The following is a 23483-nucleotide window of genomic DNA, read 5'->3' as shown; positions in this document are numbered from 1 at the left end:
TGTGGCACATTAGTATATGGGAGGGGGAAAACTTTTCAAGATGGGTGGTGACCATGGCGGCCATTTTGAAGTCGGCCATTTTGGATCCAACTTTAGTTTTTTTCAATGGGAAGAGGGTCATGTGACATCAAACTTATTGAGAATTTCACAAGAAAAACAATGGTGTGCTTGCTTTTAACATAACTTTATTCTTTCATGAGTTATTTACAAGCTTCTCTTTGTTTACAGCCATTGACATGTCGCAGAGGTTAACACGTGAGGAGCGGATAGAAATTGTGTTGATGTCTGGTGAACGCAGTACCCGGGTCATTGCAGCAGAGTTCAATGCAAGACACCCTACGAGACCACCCATCTCCCATGCTACAGTTAGCAAACTGCTTGCCAAGTTTCGTGAAACTGGTTCAGTGTTGGATTTGCCAAAATGTGGACGCATGAAAACTGTCACTAATGAAGAAACATCAGTGGCTGTCCTAGCTTCATTCAGCAAGAGCCCACAGCGTAGCACTCGCCGCATGTCACTGGAGAGTGGCATCAGTCGAACATCCCTTCGGCGGATATTAGCTACTCACAAATGGCACCCTTACAAACTCCAGCTGCTGCAGCATCTCAACGAGGATGACCCAGATCGGCGCACTGAATTTGCAGAATGGCCAAAACAAAAATTGGAACAGGACCCTCAGTTTACACAGAACATTTTGTTCAGTGATGAGGCAAACTTTTATGTGAATGGTGAAGTTAACAAACAAAACCACCGCTATTGGTCTGACACTAACCCACATTGGATAGATCCCTCCAAGACTGTTGGAACACAAAAATTGATGGTATGGTGTGGTATATGGGGTACAAAGATAGTGGGGCCATTCTTTATCAATGGAAACCTCAAGGCCACTGGATATTTGAAATTGCTACATGATGATGTGTTTCCCTCTTTATGCACTGAAGCTGGCACGTTCCCTGAGTTTTTCCAGCAAGATGGTGCACAACCACATTATGGGTGTCAGCTCCGAGCATTCCTAGATGAACAGTTTCCTGGAAAGTGGATTGGTCGTCGTGGGCCAGTTGAATGGCCCCCAAGGTCTCCCGATCTGACCCCCTTAGACTTTTATCTTTGGGGTCATCTGAAGGCAATTGTCTATGCTGTGAAGATACGAGATGTGCAGCACCTGAAACTACGGATACTGGAAGCCTGTGCTAGCATTTCTTCTGCGGTGTTGCTATCAGTGTGTGAAGAGTGGAAGAAGAGGGTTGCATTGACAATCCAACACAATGGGCAGCACTTTGAACACATTTTATAAGTGGTCAGAAACTTGTAAATAACTCATGAAAGAATAACGTTAAAAGCAAGCACACCATTGTTTTTCTTGTGAAATTCTCAATAAGTTTGATGTGTCACATGACCCTCTTCCCATTGAAAAAACTAAAGTTGGATCCAAAATGGCCGACTTCAAAATAGCCGCCATGGTCACCACCCATCTTGAAAAGTTTCCCCCCTCCCATATACTAATGTGCCACAAACAGGAAGTTAATATCACCAACCATTCCCATTTTATTTAGGTGTATCCATATAAATGGCCCACCCTGTAGTTTACCTTTTAACCACTAGACACAAAATTCCTTCTGACTTCTGTAGCATGTTAAAAAACCTATAAAAGCTGCTAAAAAAGCTCGATTCTGGGGGAAAATAGAATTTGCTGCTGTTTTTCACTTTGTAACCACTGGAGCCAAATTTCCATTCTTTTTAATTACTGTAAAAATACTGGCTACAATTCAGAAGAAAGGTTTAGCATGTTAAAAAAACTTATGAAAGTGCTCAATTATTCTGTCACTTTGTTAACCACTGCGTTTTTTCATGAAAAGAAAATTTCTAAGCATGCAGTTAAAGTCCATGTTGTCAATGACTGAAGAATGCTTTATGATGCTTACTTGTCAGGCTCACTGCAACTGCACATTGCCAGAAGCACATCACTGCATTAGCCTTAAGCAAGTAGAAATGTGAAGGTGACCGTAAAGATACTGGCGCGCCATGCATAGATTAAAGCCGTAATGATAAAATATGGCTTATAGGGGCCTGTAATGCCCTTATGTGGCACCCAGCAACTATATGAGAAGTGCATCCTGTGATACAGCAAGATTCATCCATCCTTTTATAATAGGATTCAGTCGTCAGCATCACTCAGATTGGATTAACCCACACACACAGCCATATTTACCACAATGGATCCACTCCAGAGTAACTGTGCAGTGTGCAAAACTCCGAACTATTTGAAGAGCTATCAGTAACTGTTTGAAATACTCAAGCATTTTACAACCTATTCACAATTCAGCTCTTTTTAAAAGCACAGAGTAGAAGAAATATATAATAAAATAATAATGATAATAATAATAATAATGATAATTTAACAAAACCACTTAAGTTTCGCTGACTTGGAATAGTGAATGTATACACCGATCAGCCATTACATTAAAACCACCTCCTTGTTTCTACACTCACTGTCCATTTTATCAGCTCCACTTACCATGTAGGAGCAATTTGTAGTCCTACAATTAGTGACTGTAGTTCATCTATTTCTCTACATACCGTTTTAGCCTGCTTTTACTCTGTTCTTCAATGGTCAGGACCCCCACAGGACCACCACAGAGCAGGTATTTTTTAGGTGGTGGATCATTCTCAGCACTGCAGTGACATGGTGGTGTGTTAGTGTGTGTTGTGCTGGTATGACTGGATCAGACACAGCAGTGCTGCTGGAGTTTTTAAATACTGTGTCCACTCACTGTCCACTCTATTAGACACTCCTACCTAGTTGCTCCACCTTGTAGATGTAAAGTCAGAGACGATCGCTCATCTATTGCTGCTGTTTGAGCTGGTCATCTTCTAGACCTTCATCAGTGGTCACAGGACGCCGCACATGGGGCGCTGTTGGCTGCATATTTTTAATTGGTGGACTGTTGTCAGCCCAGCAGTGACAGTGAGGTGTTTAAAAACTCCATCAGCGCTGCTGTGTCTTATCCACTCATACCAGCACAACACACACTAACACACCACCACCATGTCAGTGTCACTGCAGTGCTGAGAATCATCCACCACCCAAATAATACCTGCTCTGTAGTGGTCCTGTGGGGGTCCTGACCATTGAAGAACAGCATGAAAGGGGGATAACAAAGCATGCAGGAAAAAAAAGATGGACTACAGTCAGTAATTGTACATCTACAAAGTGCTTCTATATGGTAAGTGGAGCTGATAAAAAGGACAGTGAGTGTAGAAACAAGGAGGTGGTTTTAATGTTATCGCTGATCTGTGTATATTTGTATAAATAATGTGGTCAATTTAGATATAATTAATTTATATATAAAGTATTTTAAATCTATTTAGTTTTTTTGGAGGTGAAACTACTTTTTTTCATAAGGATTATAAGGATTGCCTAATATGTAATGACCCATTGTAATGACAACTGTTCATTAACATTTATAGTAAGTTTTTAGTAAAATGTGTCATTTATTGTTTGTAGGTACAGTTTACATTCTAAATATGTGGTGCATGTGTCATTTATGTAATAGATTTGTTTTAAAAGTAAACTTATCAAAAACTGCTTTAAAATTCTCTTTTAAAATTCTCTCTATTCATAAAGGGACATAGACTAAAAATGATGGTGTTCGTGTATTGTGGTGGGTGAATAACACTGTCACACAAATGTACACAAAGGTGAATACTTGTTCCTACAATAACAAATGAAATGGAAACATCTGAAGATGAAAAACCTTCTTTGAATTATTTTTATGTCCATGTGGCTCAGTCTGCTAATAAATTGAAAGCACATTTTATGAGAAAGAGATAAATAAAAGCAGCTGATAACGTACCCACACACCTTGGCAGAGGTGCGCTCCACATGCGGCGGCCCCCTCCCAGGCACATAATTTCCGGAGGGCCCTCTAGACGATAACCCATGTTGCAGGAGAATGTAAGAGTATCCCCAATATCAAAGCTGTAGCCATTACGGTTGCCAAACTGTGGCATTCCAGGATCCTCACATGGTTCCAGGTTATACTCTGGGTAACAAACATGGAGAATATGAGCACAGAGGAAAAATGTCACCCAGTAAAATATTAACATATTATTTATGTATGCACTAGCACTTTCTCTTGGCAAATAATCTAGTCTAGGTACTTCACAGCTTTTAAGCTTAATGTCTACACTAAAATGTTTTCCTGTCAACTGGGCAAGTTATATAAGCACAAAATGAATAAATTGCTATTATCCATTAGTGATAAGCATAGCTGCTTTTGCACAGAACCTATATGCCTCCTTGAATATGGCATCCAGGCTCGAATAAAAAAAGCCCCTTTACTATTAAACATGCCATGCTAAAAGAATCAACTTATTTATTATTGTAAGTGTCCAGCAGTATATCAAAAGCAACATATAAATAACAAGTCCATTAAGATAAAGCGAAGTTGCATAAAAAAAGAGGTAAATTAGCAGAATAACTATGTACATAAGAGGACAATTCTGCACAAGGCTGACCTGTGAACGTGATGTTGAATCCCTCATAGGAGATTGAGAAATCCGAGATGAAACGCAGCTGAGCTTTGAAATTGCCATAGAGGCCTGCATTGATGGTCGAGGGCAGTTCAGCACCTGTGAGGCGGGCAAGAGGCTGCACAAAGCTCCCATTCTCAGTGATGAGCAAATAGTCATGGTGATCCTCCAGGTGGAAGGTGTTAAAGGTGAACTGAACTCCTGTAAATGAAACCCAAATTTTAGGTGAAACCAGAAGCAACAATTAGGAACATTTACATTTTTGGCATTTAGCAGACACCTTTATTCAAAGTGAGAACTGTGACAGTATATTGTCTAAGCAACTGATGGTTAAGGGTCTTGCTCAAGGGCCCAACAGCAGCAACCTGGCCGTAGTGGGGCTTGAACCAGCAATCTTCTGATTACTAGTCCTTAACCAGTACCCTCTCTAGCATTTATGTAAGAACTAAACTAATCCAAACAACACCATAGATAGATGTTCAGCAAGTTCATAATGCTGCACTACCATATTGTAAAAAAAAAGTCTGGCAACATTTACTGGGTGTTATTTAATTTACATTAGTTTAACGTTAATAATATATTAAATAAATAAAATTAATAATAAAATAAAGTATATCTTCTTCTTTTAAATTCCATTTAGAATAGAAAGTCCTGTTTGAGAACTTAAAGTTTTGACTCTTGCATATACCACTGATGTACTGAAGCAGTATAGCCCATCCAAACCACTTATCAGCGAAGATCTTTATTAGTAACAGCAAGTGCTCTAATGTTTTAAAATTCAGATCACAAACCTACTTTTTGATATCTATATTTAGTTATTGTAACTAAATATATCAACTTTAAAATAATTTACACAAAAATGAAACTTAAATATTGTAAAAAGAACTCTATCACTATAATTTATTTATAGAAGCTGTTTATTATTGTCAAAATGGCCAAAAACACATCTTTGTCTTAATGTTCAAGGTGAGGCCTTTATAAAGAGCCCCAAGGTTATTGCTTTCTTGTTAAAAATGTAAGTCAGAAGGAGGAGCATTTCAATTCTTGAATACTTTATCAGCCATGGGAAATTAAAATTCAGATAATTTTATTATTCAGAACTCAAAGCTAGGGCAATGATATTTTATATAGCAGGGCAGAGAGCAGAACCTCATTCTGCATTCACTGCAGCCTGTCTTCAGGAAGGATTTAGCAGCTCCGCTCAGTAGATCTTAGGAACTTATTCTCTATTCATTCACTAATTCACACGTATTTCCTCAGGATCATGGTCCTGTACAGTTGATTAATACAGATAACCTGGGGACAAAACACCCAGCTAAATCTTACTGGTCATTTGGGAAGAAAACCTTTACATGTTCTCTACTGTCTGTGTGAATATGTATGTTAACGGTGTAAACACTGGCTGTTCTATATGTTAATATTTTGCATGCAGTATTTCACAGGAAAAATTACACTTTTAACAAATTAAGCCCATTGACTTAATGCTACGCTGAATAAAAAAATAAAAAAATAAAATTGAAAATAGTGATATAAATGTTAGTCGCTCATTTAAAAAATTTAGCACCCTATGATCATTTTACATTTTCAGCATTTTGCAGACGCTTTTATCCAAAGCGACTTACACAATGAGCAATTGAGGGTTAAGGGCCTTGCTCAGGGACCCAACAGTGGCAACTTGGTGGTGGCGGGGCTTGAACCGGCAACCTTCTGCTTACTAGTCCAGTACTTTAACCACTGAGCTATCACTGGCCCTCAGTGATCAGGAACTAAAAAGCACTTATTTTGACCGTGGTATTACATTTTACTATAGAGCATCAATAACTCAACTCTAACAGTTCCTGTGAAGCATTTTGTACTAAAAGTAATTTTTCCAATTACATTGTGTAATTTTTGGCCCTGGGAATGTCTTCACATACAGTCTGCACTAAAGGTTTTAGGAAAGGAGAAGCCAGGCATCAGTTCCAAATACTAAATCTGGGTTCAAAGTTCACATTAGCACTTTATTCCCAGAATCAAGTCTGTTGTGGGCAGTGGTAGCTTGGCGGTTAAAGAGCTAGACTAATAACTCTGCTTTTTCATGGCAGAAACAGCACTAATTAATATTTTGTAACACATTATGCATAAGTGTTGCTAGCACCCCCACTGAATGCTCTACAGGGGTGCCAAACATAGACAGGTACCTAGATTATTGAAACTTGACACTGGAACAAGATATCAAAAGATCTATAAAGTAATGTCAAAGGATATTATTAAAAATCGACTAGTGGATGTATGTGTGTGGTTTACCTTTGCCATGGCTGACCTCCACGGTCCAGGTGCAGTTAAGAGAGCTGGGGTAGGTCTCGGGGTATCCTGGAGATAGGATAGTGCCACCTGGACCTCGCACATCACCTCCACAAAGTGCTACAAAGCCAGAGCAGAATTAAACTAGTTGCCATTTGTTTTTAATAAAAACAATTCTGTGGCAGTTTATATAGTGCTCCTAACTCCACTGAAGAAACTGAGGCCTCATTTGAGTACTTCATTTTACTCTTCTGACCCAAAGTAATATCTTCCCTTTGTATCTTTGTATCTTAAAATTTATTTAGAAGTTGTTAAATGTAACTCTTTTCTTCATCATCACAAAACACTTGGTAGATGTTCATGCTGTCATGAGAAGTCATAACAGTGGTCAGGTTTTGTAAATACATTACATTTACATGTTCATCATTTAGCAAACGCCTTTTTCATCCAAAGCGACTTACAGTACGGTGACAGTATACTGTCTAAGCAATTGAGGGTTAACAGCCTTGCTCAAGGGCCCAAGAGTGGCAACCTGGAAGTGATGGGCCTTAAACCAGTGACCTTTTAATTACTAGTCCAGTACCTTACCATCTAGGCTGCAACTGCCATATTACCATGCATAAAAAACACTTAGAAAATACATCCCAGACACTGAAAAAAACCCATTGCAGGGCATCATATGCTCACCCATTAATTCAGCTTACATACACCAAGGGGCAATTTAAAGTAGCCAGTTCACCCGATAGCATGTCCAGAGGATGTTGAAAGAAATCACAGTACATGTAAAGAACATGCTGGACTTCTCTCAGACAATGACCAAGACACAAGGATCACAAAAATTAAACCAAGGTTTCAAGAACACTGGAGCTGTATAGCACTCAATCTACCTGCTCTACCAGTGAGTCCCCCAAGAACTGACCTCTTTTTTAATTTTTTGTTTATTTTTACATGAAAATTCCTAAAGAATAACAAACCAAAAGGCTTTCAAAAAAATTAACTTAATGCAATATTTAACAAATGCAAATTGCAGAAAATTATCTCCACACAGTGAGGTTTTTTTGTAATGTAAGCAAAGCAAGAAAAAGCAGCATATAAAAACACGTGTTGATACGTGCAGCATATAAAAATATGTGCTGCACCAAAAGACCCATACAACTTCATAATATTTAGTCATCATGATAAATGCCAACTGATCATGTTCTCAATCAAAGTCATAGTATGTTAAAATGTTAGCAATTAAGCAAGCAGGTCTGACATTTATAAACATGACTATCTGGGGAAAAAAAAAAAGCTATGCTTGCCTGGCTGTTTTCTCAATTGTATGACATGCTTGCTTTGAACAAACTGTTTCAACAACTGTCTTTCTTAATGTTCTCCAAATATTGTTACCTTATTTGCAAAAGTAGGAACAAATAAATGTTGACTTGTGCACCGTTAAATGTATTCTGTATTAAGTTTCATGTCTCTACATGGGTTATGTCTCTAACACACTCGCTGAGAACTTGGATTTGACAGAGAGGCTTACTTTGTAAAACATCTAGAGGTAAAAAGCCTCCTGACTGACTAATCTGGAGAAGATCATCTCCTATCAGCAGCTCAGCCATCATAGTAAATAGCCTCTTTTCTGACGGCCTAATGGCCTCCCATTGAATTGCATTGTCTTAATTTTGTCTTCTCAGAAAAGCGAACATAACCTAATTGGAAGGGAGAGGGACAGCCTACCAAAGGGGCTTTGACAAGACTAACCTATTTCATCAGGCTACAATTTACCCTGGGTGTCAATACGTGTGCAGGGCCACTGCAGTAAGACGGCTTCAGTCTGTTCCTCACTGCAATTTGCCCCAGCATTGCTTTGTCACTGACCTCATTCAAACCAAAGAGAGGGACCATTTGCCTTCTATTTACCTAAAGTACCAAATCAATAGAATCAAGCTGGAAAATACTTACCATCACAAGTGGGCAGAGGGTGGCTCCACCAGTGGTTCTTCTCACAGACCAGGGGCTCCTCATGGCTAAGCCTGTAGCCAGAGTCACAACCAAAAGAAACAGTGGACCCAATGGAGAAGTCTTGGCCGTAGCGTAGCCCATTGACCGGTACCCCTGGATCCAAGCATGAGTACGCATCCACTGTCACACCTAAACACAATAATTAACAAAAAAAAGTAAATTAATAAATAAAATGATTTAAAAGTAATGCATGTTAACTGTGTACAAGTAATTATAATTGTGTAGGAACATCTGTACATTATTTTGTAGCCCGTACACTCAACGCAAGACTAAGTCTGGAGATTCACGTCTTAAAGGTAGATGAAAAGAGCCAAAACAGATTGGTAGCCAAAAACACTTTAAATTGTTTATGCTAATGGCTGCATCCTAAAGCCAGCAATTAAAGTGTGTAAGGTAGTGTATTAAATAGGTTGCTTTTCTAGTGCACTACCAGTAGCAAAGTCACACACTGTAAAATGTAAGACATATGATACAGTTTTGGATGCAGAAAATCACTTGCATATGTTGTGTTACTGTTAAACAGCCATCACCATAGATGTAAGTTCTCCATTGGGAAAAAGATGAGGTGACATGGCAGTTAAATGTATAATAATGTAAAGTGTCTTGCAACTGTGTATAAAGCACTGAATAATGTAATAATCATTATCATTATCTTCAACAAGGAATGAATTCTTAATTCCCTAGCATTCAGGGAGAACAAATCTCTGTACATGTTAATCACAACAGAGAGCATGCAATCAAAGTAAATTAGATGCTAAAGAAACTGGCAGCTATGGTCATAAATATTAAAAACGACATTTGAAGTGCTGACGTGTGAAATGTGCTTTAACTCATGAAAAGAAATACAGATAGTACAACAGGGCATTATAACTACTACAAGAAAACTGAATTAGATGGTTAGCTAACTTCTAAACCATTTGGAGAGGATGTTTATTAAAATTTGGGAATGTTTTGCCTGTGTTATAAATTAATCTCTTCAGATGTCAAACATTGAGCAGGTTTTAACAGTATGTAGGTGCAGCCATGTTCAATTACAGCACAATTCATAGGTAAATACTTTCCTTTAAATGTGAAGTCAGAGATCAGAGGGGACCATGTGAGACTGGACGCATACTAATTGTGCTTGGTGCAAACAACAATGCTGAAGTGCTACTACAGATCGGTCTCAATGGTCATTCAAATATAGCATTTGGGCTGCAAAATAAATCAGACAGAATATTTGTATTTATCATTAACTTTTTTTTAGAAATCAAAGAGATGTAGACAGTTTGCACTGGTACTTATTAGTTATAATTATTATTATTGATAGAAAATCTTTCCTCTCTAATAAGTACATGCTATAGAACAGGTATTATTGTGCTCTCTAGAAGAGCTAATGCTCTGTGCACATTTTTCAACAATGTAGCGTCAATGTATTTTGTCAAGCACCACTTATGCACCACAAGTGGGACATTTTAAAAGATGCTGTTATACTGCCTATCTGTTCATACACACCCTATATCGTTCACATTATGCAGAGGTATTATGTAGCTAATGTAGCTAATTGCTGATACATCTAGCATTGGTCATGGAGAAATTAGGAATTTCAATACACGTGTCTTAATAACATCTGTATGGCATGATTGCTTAATGCCTGATCTGGGGGGAGGTGTTTTGCCAAAAGAGCTTAGCCACGGGAGGTGGGTTTGTCAGGGCATTCTTAATGACAGTCACAAATTCAGATAAAAATAGGAGGGTTGCATCACAAAGGGCATCCAGTGTCAAAACTGTGCAAGTCTGGTATATGGACCAGATCCACTGTGGACTCCTACATATGGAAGCAACCAAAAGCAGAAAAAAATGAACCTATACATGGTTAAACATAACATGTCATGTTCCTTATAAGATATGACTTTTGGATGGTGATAACTTTCTACCACCAAAATAAACAACTAAACCTCATATAAACTCATATAACTCAGTCATTTTTTTTTTTTGGGAATTGCAGAGTCTGTAAAATAACGAATTAGGCCAAAGCAAAAATCTAAATTATGAGAAGCTATCTGATAGTTGTCACATATTGCTATAAATTGGCTGATATTTATAACCCCATACCTGCCTCAGAGGTTCAAATCCTTGCAGGGTAATTTGTTCCCATCAACTACACTCTGCAATAAGGCACTAATCCGCTTTGGTTGTCTGACTTATGTGACATAGCAAAAACTCCTATCTCACATGGGAAGAGCTCCCTTGGGGTTACAAACTGAAAAGTCCTTTTTAAAAAAGGTCAAGCTAAAGACACGGAAGAAAACAACAGCACTAATATTCATGAAATGTATGAAGTAAATACTCAAGCAATACTTAAACATGAGGTTTAATGTGCGTTATAATTTAAGTCATTTAAGTCGCTCTGAATAAAAAGCATCTGCTAAATATCGTAAATGTAAACAAGATTTAATTTTTTGCAGTTCAGAATTTCTTAATATAGTTTATAATGTAACAAAAGCGCAGTCTATATTCTGTTTTATCTTTGATCTATTATAGTAGAAGAGTTTGATAAACACATTTGATACATTCAAAGAGAAAAAAAAGTGCAGCAGGAAAGTTTGTTTCTGGGTTTAACAAATACTATGATACTGTATATGAGTGAGTCTACTGGTACTGATGTTTATAACCTCCACAGTCACACACATTCTGCATTGCCATACATACCTATTTGCATTTAAGTATTTGCACTGATTATAAGCAATAAGACAAACATAACATTGCACATTAAATGGCAACAATTGTTTTAATTCACAATAATATCACAGTTGCAGGAAGTCAAAACACCTACGCATAGATAAACCTAGTCAAATATGTAGAGAATTCTTAGAATTTAAACACCATGGTGAAGATGCAGTGTTCTTACTTTCATAGAGGATTTTGAAGCCACTGTTGGACCGGCTGTTATCAGTCGTGAAGAGCATGTACAGGTGGTTACTGCTGCTGAACAGGAACTGAGGCACCTGTGTGCCATTAAACGAACCAATCAGGGGAGACAAAAGATTAGGTCCATCATGGATTTCTAGAAAATCACAGTTCAGCTCCGTTTGAAACCTAGGAAACAAGAACAGAACAAACACTATTAATGTGTTGAGCTTTGGGTAGGATGTGATTTCAAAGTGCTTGTAGAAGCGTGTATGCATACTTTTCGAAGCTGATCTTGATGGAACGACCTGATTCTGCCTCAATGACCCATTCACAGCTGAGAGAGTCTTTGTAATAGCCTGGCCATCCAGGAGACAAGATAATCCCATTTGGTGCTGAAAAGTGACCGCCACAAGGAGCTGTGAAGAGAGAAAAGCAAAGCTTTACGTAACATGAGAGTGATGTCTTAACTTTTAAACAATACAAGAATTTTTTTTTTATCTTTTATTTGCATATCCCTCTCAATTCACATTATTCTACTAACCAATAATTAGTAGTAAGCAGCTAAAATTTAGTCCCGTTTAAGGATTTACATACATTTTAGTCATGAGGAATTACTGTTATTTACAAAGTTCCAATACCCAAATGCTTAAGGAAATACTACATCTACACAACGTAAACCCGTTTGGAACATGGTGTAGTCTATAATTTGAACTACAAGTAACATACAATTTCTAACTTCTACAGCTAAACAAATTGGACATGATAGCTAAACTGTTGCTAAACCAACTGTATTAATTGCACCCACTTTGCTAAGCTCAGCACACATACATTTTATACAATGTACAGCATTTCCCTTATTAATAAGTCACAGACTTTGGGTATTGTTTTTTGTAACAACACATGCTTTGTTGGTATCATTTTCAGATAGGTATCAAATTTTAGTTACATTAAATACTGTAGAATGAGAATTACTTTTACTACAAAATTTTATTGTGGACCAATTTTATAGGTGCTTGGTTATAACATTATTCTTTGCACATTGCAAAACAGTAGATTTACAATAGAGAAAGCACAAACATTCCCATTGTACCTTACAATACTAGCCAACTAAAACATAATTTTATTTTTTTAACATCTCATTGCAATTTACTTTAAAGTTGGATTAACATTTACATCTAAATTATTGCTATTATTATGCGAGTAAGCCAACTTCACTAAATTACACCGACACTGACAACTATTTAAAACAAGTTCAAAAACACAAGCCATTACATATGAAAACATTTAATTTACTAAACGTGCAGGTCTTCCACAGATAATGTAAAATTGCATTGCCACTCTTAATAAAACTAAAAAAATGAAGCCATGGATTAAATGCTAAGTACAAGACAAGTATTAAGTATTTATTAGCTTAAGTATTATTATTAACTGATACATCTTAAGCACAAATGTAAAAGTCTGGCAAGAAAATTGATGCATTAAGTAACTGCATTACACTGAGATCCACACACCACAACATCAAACCTTTGAATGAGGTTACCTGGCTCCTTAAGTAGCTACTGGCTACCTGGATCGTACCACTTTCAGTTTACATAACTAGGCTAAAGTCCCCCTCCATTTATGATACAGTGTACCATCCCAAATTTTGGCGGGAAACTGAGACTATATAGCCTCTCAGCCAGCAGTCCTCTGGTTCTTTTGTGTAAACAAGGTCATCATTGAAGGTTTTATGCTGTTGGTGAGTTCCTACAAAAATGTTTTCTCACATATTTAATCCTCCATAATTCATTATTAAATTGTTATTTTTTGGACGATTAGTGTTTTCTACATTATCTTTGCGTAGAAGTATATTTCAGTTTTCTCTGATTAGTCAGCTACATGAGCACAGTTTGTTGTAAAGAGGTAAACTTTAACCTCTTACTGCTAACCATGTCCTTAATGTTGCTGACTAAACATTTGTTTAAAATATTACTATATATTAAGAGCTTGTGTGAGGACTATACAACTGGCAGTATGGATATCTATTGAGTATTAGTAGAGTACTTCATTTTATAATTTATTCACTTGTAAATTAAAATATGTTAAATGTGTTAAAATTTTATTAAAGTACAATAAAATATACTTACAACAAAAACCCACGAAAATCTCCAAGCTCAATGCATTTTCTAAAAATATTACTAACAGCTAAAGTTATTTTAAGCCATTTTAACAGTTCTCACTATATGAAACTGGTTCAGCCTATAACACTGATGCTTAATTTAAAAGTTAAACAGTCTCTGGTCTGTAGCAATTACCCCACCGTCTCCCACCCTGTAAACCAGGCACAGACTATGATAATTGTCCTTCACAGCTGCTGCCTCTCTGCTAGAGCCAGTTAAATTACCTTCACACTTTGGGATGGGACCGCTCCACATCACCTTGCTGCTGTTCAGCTCACAGGTGACTGTCTCTGAGCCCTGGGTCTTGATAAAGCCATCCTCACAGATGATGGAAATTGAGCTGCCCAGCTGGAAGTTGTCACCAAATCGCCGAGCATTAAGAGGAACTCCAGGATCTGGACACTCATTATGGCCAAAAGCTATTTGATGGGTAAAAGAAAGAAAAGATAATAAGATCCGTGTAGGATTTAGAGTAAGAAAATGATATATTTCTTGCATGTTTCTGTATAATCATTGTCAATGAACTAATGTTTCTGAGAGTTTCAAACCTTAATTAAAGCATAACCTGCAATTTTCACTTTGTAAACACTTTCTGCCCATTAAGTCGGCAGCAAATGAGAAGTTAAAGTATAAATGTACTCACGGTTCTTTTTAGTTTACTTTTTTAGCACAAAACAGTACAACAGGACCTAAAATATGCTAAATTAACAAAAAAGGTTACTAAAAACATTTGAAACCAGAAATCCATGTCACAATTTAACATACATTTTGAAAAAGTAAACACTGTCTCTTCAAGATCACACTATTAGGCCAATCACATTCTATAGGTTATTAAAGGATGACTGTCTTAAGGCATGCAACCTAGTTTATTACCAATTAGCTATTTTTATTGACAAGTTTGTTTATTTCCTAAATAAAACTGTATATTTAAGTCACAAATACTTAAATCCCACTTGTTTCTTCCTGTGACCACTGCAAGCTGGTTTTCTAGGAGTCAGGAGCTGGCCAGTAAAACCAGAGTGTAACGGTAATGTGGGACACTTGAAAATGTTGTTTTTGACGGTCACAAAATCTACGATGAAACCATTACAAACACAAGAAATATGAGCCATACTTGAAATTTACTAAACTTTTCCTGAAACCCTGTCATGTTACTGGTCAAGTATAATGGTCAATGGCAAAGAAATCTGGACTACAGCACTAATATTGGATGTATTTTTGAAAATCCCTTTTCAGTAGTATACTTGTACCTTTAATACTTATTTTAAAGTTTATGTAAATATTTAAGTTGCATTTTAAAATGTTTTCAGTCTTTAATGTTTTATGGATAACATTTTAAAAGTTTTTAAAATTACACATACTAAAATTAAGACAGAAGCTAGACTATTCTTCTGTCCATGTAAAATTAAACTCTACATGACTTCCAAAAATAAGCACTCCAATTACAAATTATTTCTTTCTAATATTGCTTAAAATATTAGTCCTCACAGATATGACTCTTCTTAGTTTTACCATTTGATTCCATATAAATGTATAATCTAATAAAAAAAAAATGGTAAGTGACCTTGTAACTGTCCCAGTATTTTGTTACTATTGTGATAAGTGTAGCAACAAATTTCAAACAAATGTACAATATGTACAGCATATACAATTACCACACCTTTAGTTTTATCTATTATTTGTTTCATGTGTATAAAGTGGTGTAAAACTCAACTAAATAAACTAATATTATTTGCTATTTAGCCTATTAAAAATGTTAGGTAAAACCAACATTGGTGTCCCACTGACCAATGCAAGCTAGTAATTATCTGGTGTAAAGTATTGACACCAATGAAGTTGAGAATTCAGCTGCTCTGTAAGCCTATCTGTTATACTATATATGAGTTTGCCAAATACACACACAAACACAGACACAAATATAATACTACACAAATAGTCAGTTCTATTAGCTCCCACTTGTCTTTACCTGTGAAAAATGTAACAACCTAGTGCAGCAGTAACAAATGTTTGTTTGTGGTTTGTTACAAACAACTATGCTCATGTATTAAATTAAGTTTTGTTGCAGTGTACAGTATAAAAACCTGACACACAGTAACATTTAATAAAATAGGATCTGTTGCCTAGCAAATTGAGATCGGACTACATCATACAAATAAGAGTAAAGAGGTTAAAAGGTTGTAGACCATTTTTTTGTGGTAATTAAATGTATTTAACAGCTTGTTGTCAATGGTTTAAAATAGAATATGAGACTTTCAATGTATACATTAAACTCTTATGAACAAGAGAGAGAGAACTTAGAGTAACTATAAGTAGAATATATTAGTAGATGCATAATTAGTAGATTCTTGCCTTTAAAAATGCAATTGGCAGGTCTGTTGCAATTTTACAGATTAAACAGCCTGTCAGGTATGTGCACTATTACAGCATTTCAGTGCTTTTGCTAAACCTGTACCTTGAATAATTGTAAGGTATAAATAGTAAATCAAAGCTAATAAGTAGCATAATTCTGCATGATTTATTAGGCTGAATAAATGGGTGACTTACACTTGATATGCTAGTGCAGTAAATTCTTATTATAAATTCATATTAATGTTAATGAAGCCACTTTTACTAGAGGAATATTTTTTGCTATAAATAAAAATACTGTAAATGTGCTAATGTGTTTCAATTAAATGCACAAATGAATGCTAATTGATAAAACAATAGGCCAATTTTATTTGATGTCAGTATTCTAATAAAAAAGCTATACTGGTTTTCTTTACTACTATCTATTTATTCAAAATAATCATTTTAAACAGTTTAACAAAACATTATGTAAGTAAAAAAAAAAAAAGACTACTAGCAGTGGTAAGCCTTGAAACAGCAACCTGCAACCATTCAATCATTAGTCCAGCCGCTTAATTGCTAACTTACCACTGTCAAATGAATGCTATTACCAAAGTAGCTTTTCTGAAATTAATTTACAACTGCTGCTACAGCAGTGAAAGACCAATTCATTAAAAGCTCACACAAAATACAAAAAATCATCTATTTTCTTAATATACGACTGAAAATATATATAACAAAAACAATAAAAATAGCAAAGAATACTGATTCCTGCAGTGAATGTCATAAATATGGCATTATAAAAACAAACAACTGCTACTACTACTTTGTCAAGAATCTTGGTCAGTTCTGAGCTAACAAATCACATTAGTATATGTCAAACTGCATCTTGGAAATGTCTCAAAGATTTGTCATTCTAACCTCTGCTGATGGTGAAAAACCTTTCCCTTCATCACATCAAGACTTGACTATTGTAAAGCTCTGTCTGCCCTACCCAAGAGTTTAACTAGATACCTGCAACAAGTTTAAATGCTGCTGCTAGTCTTGACCTATACAAGTGAGTAGGATCATATTACACCAGCATTTCACTCCACTGGTTACCTGTGTCTTTTAGAATTTATTAAGACTCTTATTGGTTTTTAAATGTCTCCATGGTCTTACTTTAAACTGCTGCTGTATGAAAGGTGATTTATAAATAAAGTACACAAGTGCACATTATAACCCCATGGTGAGTAAAGCATGTAGTCAGTGAGATACATACTGTTATAAGTGATGTTGAAGCCTCGCCCAGACATGGAGTGGTCAGCCTGGAACTCCAGGCGGAGAATGTTACTGTTGCTGGTGAGGTGTGATGGAACTTCTGCACCAGTGAAGCGGCCCAGCACAGCAGAATCAATCAGCTCACCGTCCTTTACTGTTAGAATGTCATAGGGAGCCTCCAGGTCAAAGTCGTTGAATGCCAAGTGAATTCGGCTGCCGGGGTCTGAAAGTATTAGCCAGACGCAGTTGAGGTTGTTCCCATAGCCTTCTGGGTAATCCGGAGAAAGGACTGTACCCATGGGGGCAGTGAAGTTTGAAAGACATGGAACTGAAATAATAGAATAGGTTAGTCCATACATCCAGGGTCTTCTCAGAACACATAACTATGTACCAGGATCAAATTTAATTTGAAAATTCAGTGATCATTACAATTGCCAGTGAAGATAGCTTTAATGCTTAGTTTGTGGACTAGCTTCATGGTTATGGAAGCTTTTTTTAAAAATTCTGTGGAAGAGTAACATCACTAATATGTACAGTGTTTTCTTGATTCATGTAATTTTGCATATGCCATGTATGGGCTGTAGGCTATGAATAGCTCACACATGCTAACAATTCAATGTGGAAAACAACTAGATTGCAAAAAAACGTTGCTATACAAGTTATTTTATCAGCCCCTCATTTTAGTGTTATTACAAAATATATTACATGAATAAAAAACTAGTTACATGGAGCTAAATAGCAACACTAATTGCAAGCTCAATAGTATATCTATGCCTTAATGCCACATGTATATGTGTGGCATGAGATTACCATGGTGTGAACTGGCCACATTTACATTTTAAAAGTGCATTTTGTAGCTACTATTAGTTTTTATGCTTGTGCATGATAGTTATGGTGGTTGTTATGCTGATAGGTGTACTGTAACATTAGTACATAGTGTTAAATTGAGTAACAAAATGACAAACTCCAAACAGAAAATGAAGAAAAAGGAAAACCTCTGGATGATTGATAACATTACAGTACATACAGTATGTAAATATTAGATGATGCTTCAAATGTCTTATTGCTTGAGAGTTTACGTTACGTTGCCCTTGAACCAAAGTCAGCCCTACAATTGGATTTCACTGTAACAGGGTAATATATCTCTCCTTATTATCTTCAGCATTTACTCACAGATGCAGATTGGGACGTTGGCAGACCATTGGTTGTTGTTCTGACAGGATATGGTCTTCTCTCCAATCAGCTCGAAGCCAAACTGGCACTCAAAGCGCAGTATATCTCCATTAGAGAAACCATCTCCTTCTCTCATTCCATACAGCGGTGTGCCGGGGTCACCACAGCTCTCCTTGTCAATTTCTACAAAGAAAGAATAACTCATTCACTTTAGTGCACTTCAATCTTGAGGAAAGCTAACACAGCAATATGATAAACAATATTATATATTATTGACATGTATAGTATATTTCCAGCATACAGATTCAGTTTATGCAGATCTACAAAAGAGTATTGCGGCTGCTTTTTATTTTCATTCCCCAAGCTAGAAAATGTTCTGGAGTTTTAGAAAGTTTTTTCCCCCTGTTTGAAGTTTATTTATTGTACTTTTGTCACTCTATTTAATAGACATGGTATTGCTCCAGGATACAGATTTTGAGGTATTCTGGCTGCTTCCATTTGGCACAGAACATAAGGGGGTATTAAACAGAGACCGATAAAGATGCCCTGCTATAGGGCATTTGTAAATTTTTTTTATGAGGGTGCATAGTTGGCTCAGCGGTCTAATAAGCTATCACGCCACCACAGCTCAGTGTTCAAATCTTAGCCATGCCACAACCTGGCTGGGTATCAGACACAACCTGGCCATGTCTGTGGGTGGGAGTTCAAACTAGTTGCCTCTACCTGCCTCACTGATTAAGTGATGGTGGGATTTAAGTGGAGGTTAGCCCATCTTCGATGGGTAAAAAAACAAAAAACTGGGAGATGGGATGATAAATTATTAAAGTAATAACAAAGTCTAACATGTAATGATTACACAGTGTATATGTAGCAACAACATGGTGTATGAAAATAATTAAGCTGTCATATATTAGTGTAAAATAATTGCCTCATTTTCTACAGATTGTCACCCCTGCAAAATACTGACAGAAAACTACCATACTAAATTCCAAAAGGCAGTGATGCAAAAAATATATATATATACGACTAGACGTATTAGTAATTTTTTGACGTACATAAAGAGTGCACAACATGGCCAAAAAGTAACTGAACAGTGTAATAAGTGCATGGTGTTTTTTAACTTACTGTGGATACTAAGGTCATGGAAAGCCAATCAAGTTGAGAGGATCCTGTTCTAAGAACATGTAACCTAGAGAGTCTTAAGATAACTTCAGAATAACAGGACTTACAGCTGAGTGGCAGTTGAACAGTCCAGACATTTCACTTAGGCAGTTGTAGCCTAGTGATTAAGGTACTGGACTTAATGGAAAGGTTCAAGGCCCACCACTGCCAGGTTGGCAGTGTTGGGCCCTTGAGCGAGGCCCTTAACCCTCAATTGCTCAAATTGTATTCAGTCATAATTGTAAGTTGCTTTAGATAAAAATGTCTGCTAAATGCCACATTGTAAATGTGTAAATGTAAAAAAAAGGTGGTCATAGTTTTTAGGTAATGGCCCATTCAATTGCTAATGTTAGTTCATGGATACTGCAAAAATGTATGCTTTATACAATGCACCTAACTAAAATAGTGTAACACTAACTACTAGCATTGTTTATGTACTTTCGGTCTTGTGTGTATTTGACTGTTTGGACTACACGATTTCTCAAATACTTTATGTATGCATTGTCAAAACATAAATAAAATAAACTATTAGATGTAATAAAGGGTCTGAAGGACGTGTTGGCCAGCTTTTATAGCACCTTTCTTAAAGCCTTGCGCTAGGCGACGAGCGAGCAATATGTTTTACTGCACGCCACATACAGTGACTTAGAACTGAATTCTGCTCCTGATGCTTTAAACAAGAGGGGGAAGGGTGAAGGCGTATTCCCAGTAAATTACATTCAGGACCAAATTAATGCTGGAGCTCATTGGATGTAGATTTTCTTATGAAACTCTTCAGCCAGGGCTTGATGTATGGTATTAATTTCCTGCGTGACACTCTTTATGAGTGCCACAATGCCCTGCTCCCTAGTTCAATCTAGAGGGAGGGCTGAGAAAGGTAGGGCAAAGCAATATTTATTGCTTTGTGCCTTCTAAAAGTGGCAAAGCGTTGAACACATTTCTAGTAGGAAACCACAATGACACTAACTTAGTTGATGCATTTTTAATTGTATGCTAAACAATTTTGTCACATGCTTTCCACTTAACATAATGCACATTTTGGGGGTAGCTCAGCAGGTAGTGTGAGTGATGCACAGCTCAAGGTTTTATCTGCTACTTCTCCTCCTAAAAACATGCCTGCAGATAGACTGATCTAATGTTTTTAGTGTTCATTTTCCAGCACATCCTGTTGCCATGTCTTCCACGGGTAAATAATGCACATGTGCCTGGCTAGTACTCCACCTTTTTTCATTCTCCAGTTCCAATACCTGTGTGCCCATGATTTGTGCTTTCAATAGTGGCAGGAGATAGCACAGGCAATTTGACTGGCCTCAAACTATGCAGCCCCATACACAGAAGGGTTCAATGCACTGTGTCTTGACACATTTACAGCATAACCAGTGTTTAAATGATCTGCAATTTCAGCCACAAGAGCTCTTTTGTTGGACTGTACCAGAAACTTTTGTTTTCTGGCATCAGTGGAGTCTGGCCACCCAACAACCCATCAGCAGTTTGTTGTTTGTTCTTTTTTGGACCACTGTGGGTTTATAATCATCTGCCTATAAGCACCCCTTGCATCCTGCCCTAAACATCTGGCCTAAACATCTTCATTTAGGTCATTGTACTGGTCATATCTACTTTATGCAATAAGTGTAGTGAGTATTACTATCATCATTTATTGCACAGTTGTTACCAAATAGGCACAACCATGTACAGTTTTGGCCCATTATTGTATACTGTCTAAGTATAGGTGTGTGACGCCCTGCAAAAAAAACGTTGGAGACCAGTCTCTGATGTGTTCATGCCTTGCACCTTTTGTTTCCAAAAAAGGTGACCCACCCTAATTAGGATAGTGTTTATTATTTATCCATCAAGCCATTTTCAGTAAACATTCCAGAATTGTAAATCTTCAATAGGGTGAAAATGCAATATTATTTAAGTGCTTATATATAAATGATGGATTCTATATGAACACACACAGGCTGTAAAGGTTATCCAGCGAGAGGTGTTTTTATTACCATGATTACCATATAATTATACCATCTGTGAAATATGGCTGAACTGTTGCTGGGCTCATTTAATCAACCTTCACATAAAAGTCAGTAATCAGTTTTTTCAAAATATAAACAGGTGGCTCTTGCACCCAAGGAAATTGACTCATTTCAAATATCGTTTCTTCAATAATCCCTTAAATACTTTAATCTAATTATTGTTGCTGCTTCTATTATTGAAAAGCTCAGATATAAAACCGAACAAAACACCCTGAGCAATTCTGGTCATCCTTTAAACCACTTCATTATTTTTTAAAATCTCATTTACCCAGATAATGTCTTTTTTCACTCTAGTATTATTGTCACAATCAAGTGTATAAAGTGGCATAACAATAAACAAATAAATAAATAAATAGTATTATTGAGTAAGCATAAGGGAAATTGTTATTAAAAAATCTAACAAAAAGATGTTTTTTTGCCATTTCAGCCAAATCTGTCACTTATGACTCAAGAATTCAATCTTTATAGACAGAAAATTACAAACCATATTTTCAGAAAAGTTGGGACAGTTTGTAAAATACAATAAAAAGAAGAATCTGATCTTGTTCATTCTTTTGGAATATTTAACTTACCAAAGAAAGAAAAGATTTCCAGTCTTTCACAGATCATTGTATTTTGTAAATATACTAAACACATTTAAAATTTAAAGCTTGCAACACACTCCATTCTTGCTGATTTCAGCTGCTCAACAGTCCATGGTCTCCATCGCTCCATGCAACATACATTTTCAATAAAAGACAGATCTGGACTCCAGGCAGGCCAGTAAGCTCACACATTCTGTGTCTACAAAGCCACACTGTTGTAGCGCATACAGAATAAGGCCTGGTATTATCTTGCTGAAATAATCATGGACTTCGTGGCATATAGTGTCAAAGGCACCTATATGCAAGTCACCTGGGCCATAGGAACTGATGCACCCCATATGACAGATGTTGGCTTTTTTACTTTCATTGATAAGTGTAGATAGTCCTTTTTATATTTGGCACAGATAATTCAATGTCAGTTTTTTCCTAAAAATAAACTGAATCATGGACTTATCTGACCTTAGTCTTTTAGACCATCTGAGATGAGCTTGGGCCCAGAGAATTTTGAGTCATTTCTGCAAAAAATTTGTATACGGCTTTGTGTACTAGATTTCCAGGTTGCATTTCTTGATCCAGTGGTGGACTGTAAATAACAATGGTTTTCTGAAGTACTTTCAAACCTATGTGGCTGTATTTACGGTGTATGACCGTTTTGAATGCAATGCTGTCTGAAAGCTCAAAGGTCAAGATTCAAGATTTTCCTGCATTGAAACTAACATTTTAAACATGGAATTTGTTTGATCACAACATACTTGGTTGTCTGAAGCTGCTGTGAAATCTAATGGCTTGAAAGAATTCCTTCAGAGGCTGTAATCAAGCATGGGTGTGTCTACTCTAATCAAGCTCAGTGATTAATTTGAAAAGGAAATGGGCAAATACACTTGTACACAGGGCTAGTTGATGTTTTTTTTCTTTTGTTCTTGTTTTACATAGAAATAAAATATTTTTAAATAGAAATAAAATATTTAAAAAACATTTGTTTTTGGTTAACAAGAGAGAATCAAACTAAAAGCATGGCATGGGGATACATTTTAAACACTGAATTGGTGCAGAGCAAACACAATATGAGCCTTTT

At 36.5% G+C, this 23483-nt stretch overlaps 1 protein-coding gene across 1 annotated transcript in view; it reads right to left on the bottom strand.

Moving 5' to 3' along the window:
- The window catches only part of csmd3b (CUB and Sushi multiple domains 3b), a 538328-nt gene that overhangs the window by 190335 nt on the left and 324510 nt on the right, over nt 1-23483 (bottom strand). Inside the window, exons 13-21 of the mRNA XM_063013213.1 lie at nt 18634-18816; nt 17462-17788; nt 14100-14294; nt 11994-12132; nt 11715-11902; nt 8765-8953; nt 6821-6937; nt 4520-4735; nt 3856-4044 (exon numbers count right to left, since the gene is read on the bottom strand). Of these exons, the coding sequence (XP_062869283.1) occupies nt 3856-4044; nt 4520-4735; nt 6821-6937; nt 8765-8953; nt 11715-11902; nt 11994-12132; nt 14100-14294; nt 17462-17788; nt 18634-18816 (1743 nt within the window). The remainder of the gene's footprint in view (nt 1-3855; nt 4045-4519; nt 4736-6820; nt 6938-8764; nt 8954-11714; nt 11903-11993; nt 12133-14099; nt 14295-17461; nt 17789-18633; nt 18817-23483) is intronic.

This window comes from Trichomycterus rosablanca, chromosome 2 (assembly GCF_030014385.1).
Source record: "Trichomycterus rosablanca isolate fTriRos1 chromosome 2, fTriRos1.hap1, whole genome shotgun sequence".
NCBI lineage: Eukaryota > Metazoa > Chordata > Actinopteri > Siluriformes > Trichomycteridae > Trichomycterus > Trichomycterus rosablanca.
This window is presented reverse-complemented; position numbering and strand designations above follow the sequence as displayed.